Source organism: Heliangelus exortis, chromosome 15 (genome assembly GCF_036169615.1).
Source record: "Heliangelus exortis chromosome 15, bHelExo1.hap1, whole genome shotgun sequence".
Taxonomy (NCBI): domain Eukaryota; kingdom Metazoa; phylum Chordata; class Aves; order Apodiformes; family Trochilidae; genus Heliangelus; species Heliangelus exortis.
This window is the reverse complement of record NC_092436.1, coordinates 15,470,226-15,483,542: the sequence shown is the minus strand read 5'-3', so window position 1 is coordinate 15,483,542 and position 13,317 is coordinate 15,470,226. Positions and strand designations below refer to the sequence as shown.

Sequence of the window (13,317 nt, the reverse complement as noted above, 5' to 3'; positions counted from 1 at the left end):
AAGGGAATGGAGCTGGGGAAGGGGCTGGAGAGCAAGGAGAAGGTCTGGAGAAGTTGTGAGGAGCAGCTGAGGGCCCTGGGGGTGTTGATCCTGGAGCAGAGGAGGCTGAGGGGAGACCTTCTGGCTCTCTGCAACCCCCTGAGAGGAGGTTGGAGCCAGGGGGGGTCGGGCTCTGCTCCCCAGGACCAAGGGATGGGCCAAGAGGAACTTTTGGCACAACTCAAGTGGTGCCAGGGGAGGTTTAGGTTGGAGCTGGGGAACAATTTCTCCCTGGAAAGGGTCTCGGGGCCTGGCCCAGGGGGATTCCCCATCCCTGGAGGGGTTTCCAAGCCCTGGAGCTGTGGAGCTGAGGGACGTGGGGCAGGGGTGGCCCTGGCAGAGCTGGGATGGGTTGGATGGAACCTGGGGGTGTTGATCCTGGAGCAGAGGAAGCTGAGGGGAAAAGACTTCCTGGAAAATCCTGAGACTTCCAACCCTGATTAGAAACACTCTTGGCATTTTTCTTCACCCAATACCACGGCTGCCAACTTGGAAGGGTGCAGAGAGCATGGGGCAGCACCACAAACCTCATCCCAAGAGGCAACCATCCAGCTGGAATTCCTGGCCCAGAGCTGGGAAGAGAAGCAGGAGCAAGAGAAATGAACGGGCTGCCCAGGGAGGGGGTGGATTCTCCATCCCTGGAGGTTTTTAAGAAGAGACTGAACGTGGCACTCAGTGCCATGGGCTGGGAACCACAGGGGGAGTGGATCCAGGGTTGGAGCTGATGATCCCAGAGCTCCTTCCCAACCCGGATCAGCCTGTGGTTCTTTAATCCAATTTGATGTGAAACCTCACCAGGAGGGGTTTGTGTGCGTGCAGGCAGTTTGGTTGTCAGGCTGCAGGGACACAGCTGCACACAAAGCCTTTGTCCCACCCTCAGCCCAGCTCCCTGATTTTTCAGTGGTCAGGCCAAGGACAGCTCAATCCTTTTCCTTCTGGCCCCACGGAGCCATCGCCCCTTCCCGCTTTGCTGGGGCAGCCACAGGAGCAGCTCTGAGCCTGCACACAACCTTCTGCTTGGTGGGGCCACCAGGATGATCCCGTGGGTTCTTTGGGATCCCCTGGCTCAGTGATCCATGGGTTTGTCCCACTCGGTGTTCTCCAGGGGGAATCTGGATCCATTTTCCCGCTGTCCCCAGAGCTCTGGATGCTGCTGGAGAACCTTCAGCTCCCTCCACCATGCCACCGGCTCCCTCACCTCAATGCTGTGGTTATAGGGTGCTCAGCAACCCTTTTGGGGGGCTCATTAATCTTTTTTTTTATTTATTTATTTTTTAAACTGGTTGGAAACAAGTGCTGAGGCGCTAGCAGGCTGCCCCCTGTTCTCACCTCTGCTGTCAAGAGTGGTCCCAAAGAACGTCTCTCAACAAGGTGACAGGCGCTTTGTCAATAAGCACACACATAAATATAAATTTAAACATTTATTTTCTTTGCTATTATAAATAAAAGCCTGTCAGACCGCGCTCTTTATCACACAGCCACCCCACCTGCTGCCCACAGCCGGGGCTGAGGGGCCCTGAGCCTCCCGCCCGCCCCTCAGACACCTCAGGAGGGAACTCGGGGGGGCTCTGCCTCCCCGGGAGGCCTCACACCCCCCAGCCCTCCCCCGAGAAGGTGCCTCAGACCCTCTGCCCTCTTCTCCCGCCCCCCGGGTGCAGTCTCCGCCGCAGCCAGGGTGGGAGCAGGCGGCAGAGGAGGCCCCGATGCCCCCCATGCCTCAGGGGTCCCCTTCCCCCCCCTCCCTCCTCCGCCATCGCCTCAGCGGCCCCAGCGCGGCGGCGCGGCCGGGACTTCTTCCCGCCCCGACTTCTCGCGAGAACTCCGGCATCTCGCGAGACCCTAGGGGCCACCGCACGCTCCACCGGCGTATCCTTCCGCTCTCTCCCCCTCCCCCTTCTGGAGAGTTCTGCACGGCTGCCGGCAGGGAAAATAGTCCCCACCCATCCCCCCCCCTTTCCTCCGCCGCTCCTCTCTCACCGCTTCCCTCCCGCTTTCCCCTCCCCGCTCCCCGCCCTCCGCCACCGCCTCCATTCCCCCCCCCCCCCCCATTCCCGACCGGCTCCGGGTGAGGGGATCGCTCGGAGCGGCGGCGGCGGCGCGGGCGGAGTGATACGCGGAAGGGCGGCGAGGAGGCGCCAGCGCATAAAGCGCTCGGCGGAGGGATGCGGTAGCGCTGCGGCAGCCGCTCCAGCTCCAGCCCCGCCGCGCCAGGGGAGCAGCGCCCGGACGGCTGCCCCCCCGCTTCCCTTTCACCCTCCGGGGGGGCCGCTCCACCGCCAGCCCTCCCCCTTTTTTTTTTTTTTTTTTTTTTTTTTTTTAAATTCCCCTCCTTCTTTTCCCCTCCCCCTCCGCGCTCCTCCTTCCCTCCCCCCCCTTTCATTCCCCCCCCTCCCCTTTCCCCCCCCCCCCTTCCCCTCGCAAAATAGTCCCCGCGGGCTGCCCCCTCCCCGCCCGCCCCTCCTCGCCGCTCCGCGCACACAATGGCGCTGAAGAGAATCCACAAGGTAAGGGGGAGGAGGGGGGGGGAGAGTCAGGGGGGGTGGTGAGGGGGGGACGGACCTGCCGACGAACCGGACCCCACGCACCGAACCTTACATAACCCACCCGGGCCCACGGCGCCCGAGCCCGGCGGGAGAAAGGTGGTGGGGAAGGGGGGGGGGGGGGTGTTAGGCCGGGCCTGGCCGTGGGGCCTGGGGGTCTCCTCAGGGGGACCGAGGCGGGGGGGTCCCGGTGTCCCTCGGCGCTGCGAGGGGAGGCCGAGGGCGGCCCGGGCGCTTTGTTTGCTGCCCCCCCCCTCTCCTTTTTTTCCCCTCAGAGGGGGGGTTTCTCCTTCGGGGGATGGGGGGTTTAGGAGGGGGGGGGGTCTCGGTGTCTCCGGGGCCTTCCCCCGGCAACGTGGCCCCGGAGGCCCAGGCCTGGGACCACGAGAGGGCGCCGGCGGTGGGCAGGGCCGGGGCCCGGGGGGCGGCAGCTGCTGCCCGGGGAGGGGAGGAGGTGATGGGGGGGGGGGGGTGTGAGGGTTGGAGGGGAGGGGGTGTTGGGCGCTTTTGTAGTAAGTGTAGTAAAAGTGTGGCGTTGGAATTGGGGGAAAGAAGCGTGGCTTGGAGGAAGGGGATGCGGCCGACAAACCTGAGTCATCGGGAGGGTGTGCGAGGGGCCTGCTGCTCCTGCTCGGCCTCCCCACCCCCAGGCAGGCCCTGGGGAAGCCGGGATGCTCCTTCAGGCCCACCGGGTCCTCAGGCTCTGCTGGGTTTTCGGAGGGGCTTCTACCCGGAAATAAAGAGGGAAAAAAAATAATTATTATCGCAGTCCGGTTCTATGACTTGGGTGAGTCAGGCCGGGGTTTGATACCCGATTCCCCGGGGCTGTCAGTTTGGACCCTCCCTGCAAGGTTCGGCTGGAGGAGCCAGGCCCTCCCCCGGTGTTTCTGTGCTGTGTAAATCGGATTTCTGCCTAGAACCAGGGGTGAACCCGCTGCCTCCTGCCTCAGAGCAGCTTGCTAGCTCTGTTATCTGCCCCCTGGCAGAGTTGGATCCTGTGTTAACATCTTTGCTTTGGTTGTAGGTTATCTTGAAGTTTTTGTGAAGCCCCCTGTGTCATACTGAGCAAATTAAAGCTAAGATGGAGAAGAAAATGGAAGAGAGCTTGAAGGCTTAACGTGTGCTCTTGGAATAGGTAGAGCTGGAAAAGGGAAGGATTTTTTTTTTTTTTTTTTTTTTTTTTTTTTCCAGTGTAATTTTAGGTGATTGAATTTTCCAGCTAAGTTGTACGGGGATGGGTTACACGAGGAAGTTGTGCTCCAGCTGAGCTTTGCTTTTCTGCAACATTCTGTCCCCTCCTTTGCCCGTACTCGATACAACGTGACGGCTCTTGGCTCGCAGGGCTTGAGGGAGAGCTCCTCCTCCTCCGGAGCGGGTCGAACCGGACCTGGGAGACCCGGCAGTGAGTGCTGGGCAGGGTAGATGTGAGTGCTGGGGGACACACAGGTAGCACAGGGCTCCTGCAGGCAGGGTGTGTGCTCTCTCAGCTCCTTTGTTGTAGTTCCAGGTGTGCTGAGGTCCAGGATTTGTGGCTGAGGGGTTCTTGTCTGGGGGTTTTGACACAGGAGCTGAATGTGATGAGTGCTCACGGACTTGTTTTAATTTTTTTTAAGTTTTTTTTTTTTAATGCTGCTCTTTAAAGGTGGAGTCCTGAGGGGTGGCAGGGACTGTGTGAGGTTTAGAGAGCCCTTAAAGCCTCGGGAAGGAGCCAGAGCATCCCCAAAGCAGTGGGGGGTGTTGAGCTCTGCAAAGCAGCAAGTGTTTAGGGGTGGCTTTTGAGGAGAGGGGAAGGTGATAGGGCTGTGGGTGACATTGCCAAGGGAAGCAAAGTGTGAGCAGGGAAATAAAACTGCTTATTCCAGCAGTCTGGATGCTGGGAAATTTAGATGGGAGTCAAGCTACTGACAAGAAGTGGAGCACTCTTAATTTGAGTGACTGTGGTTGTTTCACTCAGCTGCTTAAGTAATAATCACTGGTTATTTACACTCTGGCTATTTGGGGAGAGTGTTTTTATCATCCTCTGGTTTTTAGTCTCTTCTCTGGGAAGAGCAGCAATACCTTGGGTGCAGCAACCAGCCCTGTCAGGGTAACAAAGGGAACAAACAGCAAGTTTCTGACCTTTGCTGTTGGACCTTGTGGCAAGAACAAAAGCCTGCAGAAAGTGGATTAAGCAGAAATAATCCCAGCAGGCTGGAGTACAGAGAGTGATGGGAAGGAAAGCTGCTGCTCAGGCAGGTCTGGAGGGTATTATCAGTCTCCATACATCACTGGGCCTCAGTTCTCCCACTGCCTCTTGTGCTTGGCAGCTTTGGTTTTCTCCTCAACCAGAGGCCAGAGCTTTTTTTTGCTTGTTTCTCCCAAATTTTTGTGTCCTTGAATGATCCAGGGCTGGCCAGCTTGGAAATCAGCAGCAAATCCCAAGAGGAAACCTTTGATTCAGCCTTACCTGAGGTGGAACTCTTGAGGGCTGGGAGAGGGGCAGGACAAGGACTTGTTTGCAACTGGGTCAGTGGTTTTGGTGTGGCCAGAACCTCCATGGGCCAACCTGTCTCTTGGGGTTGCCCAAAGGCTGGAGCTGGTGCAGTGTCCCTGCTTGGAGCAGCTGCTCCAGAGATGATTCCTGCTCTGTAGCTGTGTTGCTCACCACAGCCTTTCAGGTTGGGGTGTTCTTCACCCTTTTTTGGGGTGCTGCCTTGTTTGCTCCAAAACTTGAACCTCTCCTGTGAGGAATGTTGGAGGGGTGGGGTGGGCAGTGCTGCCAGGGAGAGCCCCCCCAGGTGTAGGGGTAACCAGGAGACAGAACAATTTCATTGTTGTTTTTATATCTATATATAAATACCAATGACCTATTTAATAGATATATCATAAGAAATATGAATCTATCCAGCAGGAGGATAGGAGTGGTGTGAGAGGGCCAGGATGAATGGCTTCTATTTTAAGATTTAAGCTGAGGCACTTTGGATTCAGCCCCATCCCCATCTGTCTTGCTGATCTCTTGGAAATGCTTTAACCTCTCAGGAAGCTGGGACACGGGTTGGCTTTGGGTGGGAGAGCAACTAAGAGGTCACTTCCCTGTCTTGTGTGGCTTTCCCTGGGCCTGACAGCAGAGGGGAAATCAGAAGCTGAGGTGGAATGGTGGCTTCTTGCTGCCCCACAACCCCATAATGCTGCTCAGGGGCTGTGATCCTTCCTGATGGCCCTGTCCAGCCTGGCTGTAGCTGCTTGACCTTTTGAGGTGCTCCAACCCACCCCCTGTGGAGGGTTGGACTTGGTTGGTGGCTGAGCAGCAGTGGTGCTCACCAGGGTGTGTGTGTGCTGGGCAAACTGGTAGGGCTGTGGTTCTGCTTTGCAACAGGCAGTGGGGAGGATTGGACCTTCCCTTACAGCCTTGGATCTGTGTTAAAGATCTCCTGTGTCACCTGAAAGTTCTGGCTGCTAGCTGGGCTTTTCTGGTGTTCAGGTTCCACAGCAGGAAGGAGTTAGACATTACTTGGGGATTCTTGCTGTTCAGACTTAAAAAAAAAAAATAAACAATCTCTGGTGTAACTGCCACCTTCTAACATGTACCTTTAGGTACATTAGGAAATAACTTCTTTCCTGTGAGGGTGATGAGGTGCTGGAACATCACCCACTTCCCTGGCAGTGATGAAGGTTGGATGGGGCTTGGAGCACCCTGGGCTGGTGGGAAATGTCCCTGCCCATGGCAGGAGGTTGGAACTGAAGGAGCTTTAAGGTCCCTTCCAACCCAACCAGGCTGGGATTCTAATAGATTCAATCTTCCTGAAGTCCCCTTGGACTGGCAGGTGTTTGGAATGAGAAATCCTGTGGACCAGGGGAGGAGCTCTGGATGCTGCAGGGAGTTTGTGACCTTGGTGTGGACATGTGAGTGCTACCTCATAGCTGGGTGCCAAAAGTGGAGGAGAGGGGGGTTGGGATCAGCTCTGACACCTCACCCTCCCCAGCACCTTCTGCCACAAGGAGAGGTGGAATCTGCTGACCTGAGAGCAGGCCCTGCCCCACAGCCCCTTCACACCTCTCTCACACAGCCCAAAACTCTCACTGAAAGGTTCAGGGGCTTCAGGCAAAGAAACTTGCTAAAGGTGGATTAAAATCTTGTTTTTCTGTCAGGTGGCTGCTCAAAGTGAGAATGAAGCTGTCACCAATGCTGGGGTCTGGGAGGAAAGAAAATGGAGAACAGCTCAGAGTAGAGGAAGGAGGAAAGAGCAGGGGGTGCAAGCTGCAGGGAGGTGGGAATCTTGTCTGGAGGGACACATCTGGTGTGCTGGGGTGCACCTGGAACTCTGCTGCATACCAAGGTTTGGAATTGCCTGCTGAAGGGTGCTGGCTTCTTGCTTGGTTGGTCACCTTCCTGGTGCTGGCAGTTCCACTGAAGGCTGGAGTAGCATTAACTCCATCTTTACAACAAGTGTTGTGGCCAGAGCAGTTGTTAGGAACGGGTTACACTGGGGAGGAAATGGTTGGGCTGGAGGAGTTAACTTGAACTTCTCTAATGCCTTTGGAGTTAACAATTAAAACTAATTATAACTTGAAACACGTGCAGGGTGAAGGTAGGACTTAAAAACCACTGGTGTTCAAAAGTGTTTTAAATACTTGTGTGGAGTTGGTGAGCTCCTTGGTGAGGAGTTTTAGCTGGGTGTGGGAGGAGGGTCCCAGCTGGTGGTGACACGAGGCTGGTGGCAGTGCCCTGAGACCTTCCATGACTCAGGAAGCACAAATACATTCCCTCTTCCATCAAATGCCTTCCTGGAAGGAAGCCCTGAGTAGGAGTATGTTTTGTTGGGAATTGAGGAACACAAATCTCATTTTGGAGCCTAAAGTTCCTTGGAGAAGTGGTGTAGCTTTTGGGATATCCAGTCTGTGGGTGTGATGGGGGCTGGGCTCACCCAGCAAGGCACCCTGACCCTTCCTTTGCTTCCTACTTGCTCATTTTTGCTGTGAGATGGGTCAGGTGAAGGGCCCAACCCCAGGGGTCTTGTGCTGGAGGGGAGATGGCAGAAACTTTTCAGCTGGGTGAGGTGACTTTGCAGCTGAGGGCAGTTTGTGGTGTGGTGGCCTCCTGGGAGCCAACTCAGACTTGAGTCTTCTCTTCAAAGTTCCTACAGCAAAACCTGCTTGTGCCTAAGGCTCAGAAACTGCCTGGAATGATAGGGACCTGTGGCTTTCTTTAGGTTTTGGATGAAAATCAGTGTTGTCAGGACCCTGAGCCTTGATTAACCAACCCTCCCAGAGAGCTGCAGTGGTGGGGGGTTTGTAGGTGACACCAGTTTGTAGGTAACTGAATCCCCCATGGCTGAGGAGTCCCAGTTTGATGTCAGCCCTGGAGTGGTTTGTTCTGGGTTGCTCACACAGCTGCTTCCCACTCTTCCTCAGCAATGTCTGGAAGCAAAGACCTCGCTCAGGCTGGTGGCAGGAAACTTGTCAGAAGGCAAAAAAACTGCTCAGGACTTTTCAGAAGGCAAAATAACCTCTTGGTTACTTTGCACCTTCCCCGTGGTACCTGGGCAGACACAGCCCCTCTGTAGCCACCAGGCCTGTTCCTGAACTTGCCTCTGCAGGTCTGACAGGTGAGTGGTGGGAGTCACAGCAGCACTTGGAGGGAATGAGATGGCAGGAGGCAGCTCTGCCCTGCCAGGAAATTCAGCTCTCTGGTGGCCTCTGGGCTGCAGAGCCAGCTGGGTGTCTGCTCCAGCTGGGGGCTGTTCTCCAGAGGTGCCTTGTTGGAGGTTACACCTCCTTGTTGTTGTTCTGCAAAGGTTGGGAGGTGTTTTGGCTTTTTTTTAAAATTTTTTTATTGCAGGGCCTTGGAGTAAAAGTTGTTGCTAAACTTTTCCCAAGCAGAAGGAGCTCGTGTGTTGCTTTTTACGTGAGCCTTTAAACCTGGGATGCTTCAGTCTGTGAATTGCTGGAGCAGAACCTCAAGTGCTGCCTCAGGAGAGAGCTGCATCCCCCTGACAAGTGGTGTGAGTGTTGCCAGTCAGCTCTCTGCCAAGATGCTGCTCTGTTAACCAAGCTGCTGGAACTGAAGAGGAAGAAATAATATTTTGTTGAGGATCTCCAGCTAACTGAGCTTCACTGCTACCTCTACGCCAGCCCTGAGGCTTCCTTCGTGGGCTCACTGAGGGGGTGTTCTTCCATCCAGTTTGGTGTAGGGTGAGGATCAGGGCAGCTTTGGAGCTGTGGATTTTCCAGCTGGGAGGAGGAGGAGTGCCTGAGCTGCAGCCTGGTTGTCACTGCTTCCCCTTGGGAGGAGGGGAGGTGCCTGGCTCTTAAATAGAACCCCCAGGAGGTTGTGATCAGACATGGAAATCAGTTCTTACACCTGTACTCCTGACTCTGGTGGTGTGGCACTGGATTTCTGCATGAAACAGGGCTGACAGGGGTGAGAAGTGGTATGGAAAAGAGGTTTAGGTATGGGGGTTTTTTTTAACAGATGTGTTTGGGGTTTGGAGTACTGCAACATTAAATTGTCTTTCCAGAAGATGAGCGTTTGGAAGTGGACTGTACTCCCTACACCTTGAGAAAGAGGAGCTGTATTCCTGTCTGTTAAGTTTTCATGCCTGTACTTTTTGATTTTTTGGGGTATGTGGAGGCTCCATAGCCAGGAGCAGGCTGAGCAGGAAGGTGTGTGGCCTTCAGGTGACAGTGTTCCTGTCCTGCACTGCTTGCCCAGGGTGTCTCCTGCCCTGAGCACAGCCCAGACTGCTGCCAGACTGTAGATTTCAGGCTGTTTTATCTAGAAGCTTCTCTGGTACCTGCAGCTCTTTAGGGTGGAGGAAGAGTGTTCCTCTGGTGCTGAGGTTGGTGGCTGCCATCTCTGGAGGTGAAGTGCTGGTGGGCAGTGAGCATGTTCTGCTCCTCAGGATTGGCACTAGGAGGTGAGGAGGGAATCCTCACTTGGCTGGAGTTGGTTGCTCTGGATTAACACACACAGCTGACACCTCTGAAGGGCTTTTCCTCCTCTCCGCTTCCAGAAGGGAGCAGGAATTGCATGCTCAGTGTCTCCTGTCCAAATCCATGTGGAACCATGAAGTGTGGGAGCAAGGTTTGTGTGGATCAGTTCTGCCAGGAGCTCAGGAGGAGAGCTCTGGGGACCTGGTGTTGAGCCAGGAGGCTTTCAGCTGGGCTCTGGAGAGGTTGGGAGAGCAAAACCAGACTGGGAAACACTTCCAGCAGTTCAGGTGTGGGAAGCTTTGCATCCCCACTGCAAGGGGGACTGAGGGAAGAGGTCCCAGAGCCACCTGCTTGCTGTGAGGCCACATTCTCCTCTGGCAGCAGAAGAGGGTTTGGTTTGTGGTGCCTCCAGATTGAAACTCCTGGAGATGATGGATTGAAGAGCTCAAATGCTGCCTGTAAACAACAAAAGGAGAGGAGGGGGCTGAGTTTTTCCTTCCTGCAGTCACTTTTTTCCTGCTGGTTGGAGAGAAATCCTTTCTCTGAGAAGTGTGGCACCTGAGACTGCTGCTGGTAACCCTGGAGCAGAAAACCAGAAGAGAGCAGCCAGGCAGGGAGCTTCCCCTCAGTGCTGGGTTCAGTTGTCCTGAGGGTGGTTGTCTGCTCTTGGTTTACCTTTCCAGCCTGAGCCAGCCCAGAAAGCAGGGGATGTGTTTGGGTCTGACGTGCAAAGCAGCTCAGTGGTTGAGCCAGAAATAGAGCAGACAAATTTTGACTACAAGCTTCACTCTCTTTGCCCTTCCCACTAAATGTCTCTTTCCTGAGGAAATTGCTCCTGTGACTGTGGTGTGGGGAGTCTCATTCTGATCTGGGCTGAAACTGTGTTTGGAATGGAAACTTGGAGTTGGGGGGTGTTCTGAATCACTTGACCCACTCGGAGCAATTGAGACTCATAATGGGATTTCCTCTGGAGAGGAAAATTTGACTGATGCAGGTACTTGAGAAGTGAGGATTTATTTCCACCCGGGGGTCAGCAGGTCCCTGTAACCACCTCGAGTCACTGGTGCAGCTGGAGATGAAACCAGCACGGGCTGTGGGAGCTTGGTGTACCCCAAAAAGGCTTTGGGGGCTTGAGGTGATAACCAGGCTGACTGCAGCTGGAGCATCCTGGGAACTGGTACAGAGCAGGGGCTAAAATGAGGCTGACAGTGGTTGGGTTGAGGCCACCTTATCTCAGTGACCTGCAGATAGTGGAGGCTCTGACACCCCTAATGCTTGGGCTTTCTGGAGTTTGGTTATCACTGAAGGGAAACCTGACAGACCCTGTGACTCAGGGAGGATTGCTGTGATGTGACAGGTTATGGACACCTGGGGAGGTGACTGACTGCCACACCTGGATTTGAGGTGACACAGCTTTGCTTTGCCCTGCCTGGGAGTTTGATGGTATCACCACTCTCTCAGCATCAGAACACACTGCTGTGAGCATGATGTTTGTGAGCAAGAATGAGAGCTCCATGATTTTGTTTGGGTTTTTTTCAGCAAGAACGTGTTGGATGTGAAATGAAATGCACTAAATTGTTGCTGTTTTCTAGGAGTTGAATGATCTGGCACGTGATCCTCCAGCACAGTGTTCAGCAGGGCCTGTGGGTGATGACAGTAAGTATGCTGCTACCAGCCAGCACTTCCCATCCCTGACTTCTTTCTAAAACAGGATGACCAAGAAAACCCTCCTGTTACCTCTGGTTAGAGTGTGGCTTGCTGCTCCACATCCCAACCTGATGTTTGTCACTTCTCTGTGTCCCTGATGCCTTCCTCCTGGGTCACTGGAGATCATGGTCACTCCCAGGGTGTGGATTGGGTGCCTGTGTGCTGAAGACACCTGAAGTTTCACCTTTCCTGCTGGGATATTTTCACAGTCAGGAAACTCCAGCACTTTTGTGGCCAACCCAGCAAACAGCTCTGTAGAGCTTCCTGAATTTCTGTGTTATCAGACTTATATCTAGTGTATTCACATGGTCCTGTGGAAGTTAAACAATCTGCTCCTAATCCTCTACTACAGCAAGGTCAGGGGTGACTGTATTTTACCCAAAATTTAATTACCACTGTGTTTTGCAGGAGGGCTGCATGTAATCCTTGTGCAGCAGTGGTTAAAAGGTGAATAGAAGGAGACTGGTTGGTAAAACAAATCTTAAATCATGGAGTAATGTTTATTTGATTATATAAAAGTAGATTTATTTTTGAAGTTTAATTGTTCTGTCAAATGAGTTGCAGCAGCACTGGAAACATTGGTTCTTGAACCTGTTTTGAGCTCTTGCATTACAGAGCAAACCAGAGGACTGAAAAAACAGGTTTGGCTCATTATTTTTAAGCAAGATTTCACTCAGTTTGGAGTATCACTTGTGGTTTCCTCAAGAAACCAAATGAGAAGGTGATTCTTGCTGTCCTGGCTCACTTGTTGCCTGGTTTGGGTGTAGCTGCTTAGGTATGGAATAAGGATGCTCCATCTGCACTTCCTAAGTCCCACAGTGTTGGTTTTTTTTTTTTTAAAAGCTGTACTCAAACCAGTTGGCCCTGTCACCTTCTGTTTTGGGGACAGCCCAGGATGAGCTTTTTACCCTGTGCATCAGCTGGGTGTCTTTCCTGTGCAAAGCTGTTTCCCTGCTGTGGGGTTGGAGTTACTCTTCCTTTTTGAAGCTCAAGGACCTGTGTTAAAGCAGCCAAAAAAAGGCAGTTGTTATTTTAAATTCATACCCAGATTATTTATTTTTTTTTTTTTTGTCCAACATCACAGATCTGCCACCTAGAACACAGATTTTTTTTGCTTAGAGAGGAGGGCAAGATCTGTGTGATCTGAGTGCTGCTTTAGCTTAGTTCTGGGGTCAGTCTTCTCCATTTTAACAAGGATTTTCCACTTTCTGGTGAGCTACTTTTCTTTTTTAATAGCAGCATTAAAGCCCTGGTCATAGCTTAGGTGAGCAAGGCAAGAAAGGTGCTTGATGTGAGCCAGGAACACTTTGCAAATTAATTCACTTTGTGCCATGGGCCTTGGGGGGGAGTTTAGGAACTTGCATCAGGTGGAATTTAATGCATAAAATGCCTGAAATGAGGGGATTTGTTTCCAGTCCTTGTAGCAGCTCTGCTTTTGTAGGAACCCTTGGAAGCTTCAGCTGGGATGCATTGAACTTGAGCAGCATTTTCCCTGTCAAGTGTGCTCTTCAGTGAAGCATCCAAGCTCAGGAGAGGAGGGGGATATTTGAGCAGGGAAACCCTCAAGCTGTGCCTTAAGAACTGTAAGGTTGGGTATCCTTTCTAAAAAGAAAAAACTCCCTGCCAAGAGCTTTCCAAATAATTTCTGAACTCTTCAGAGAAGTGCCAAAATGTACAGAAACTTACATGTCCCTATAGGAATCCAGGACTGGATTAAAAAAAGAAAAAAAAAAAAAAGCACTTGAAACCTGAGAATGAAAATGCTGAAATGAGTGGGGATGTTCCTGTTCACTGCTTTCAAGTCAGTGAGAAGCTGACTTTTTGGTTTTGAGGGTTTTCAGCAGTAGTATCCAGTTGGTTCTGGTTATTCCCCAGCTTATTTCTGCTTTCAAAATAGTATTTCAAAGAAGCTTGGAGTTCTGTGGAAGAAAAGTTACTAAGATGTAGAGCCAGTCTTGAGCTTTTTTTCCCCTCCTTAATTTTGCAAGTGTGATTTGTGCTGTGAGAAGCTCCTCAGGGGTTTCCACAGGGTGTATCCAAGGTGACAGAGCTCCTCTGGAAGGTAACAACCTGTGAATGTTTGTTACCAAAGGTTACTTCAAAATGTGTTTGTTTTTTT

General features: G+C 52.9%; 1 protein-coding gene across 2 annotated transcripts in view; it reads left to right on the top strand.

Annotated features, from left to right (window-relative positions):
- Positions 1-2,111: 2,111 nt before the first annotated feature.
- Positions 2,112-13,317, top strand: part of UBE2D2 (ubiquitin conjugating enzyme E2 D2) — a 29,126-nt gene continuing 17,920 nt past the window's right edge. Inside the window, exons 1-2 of one of the 2 annotated variants that reach the window (XM_071759228.1) lie at positions 2,112-2,543; positions 11,084-11,147. In XM_071759228.1, the coding sequence (XP_071615329.1) occupies positions 2,520-2,543; positions 11,084-11,147 (88 nt within the window). In that variant the 5' untranslated portion in view covers positions 2,112-2,519. Of the gene's footprint in view, positions 2,544-2,655; positions 2,679-11,083; positions 11,148-13,317 lie in introns of those variants that run through there. The other variant, XM_071759229.1, reaches the window with a different exon arrangement.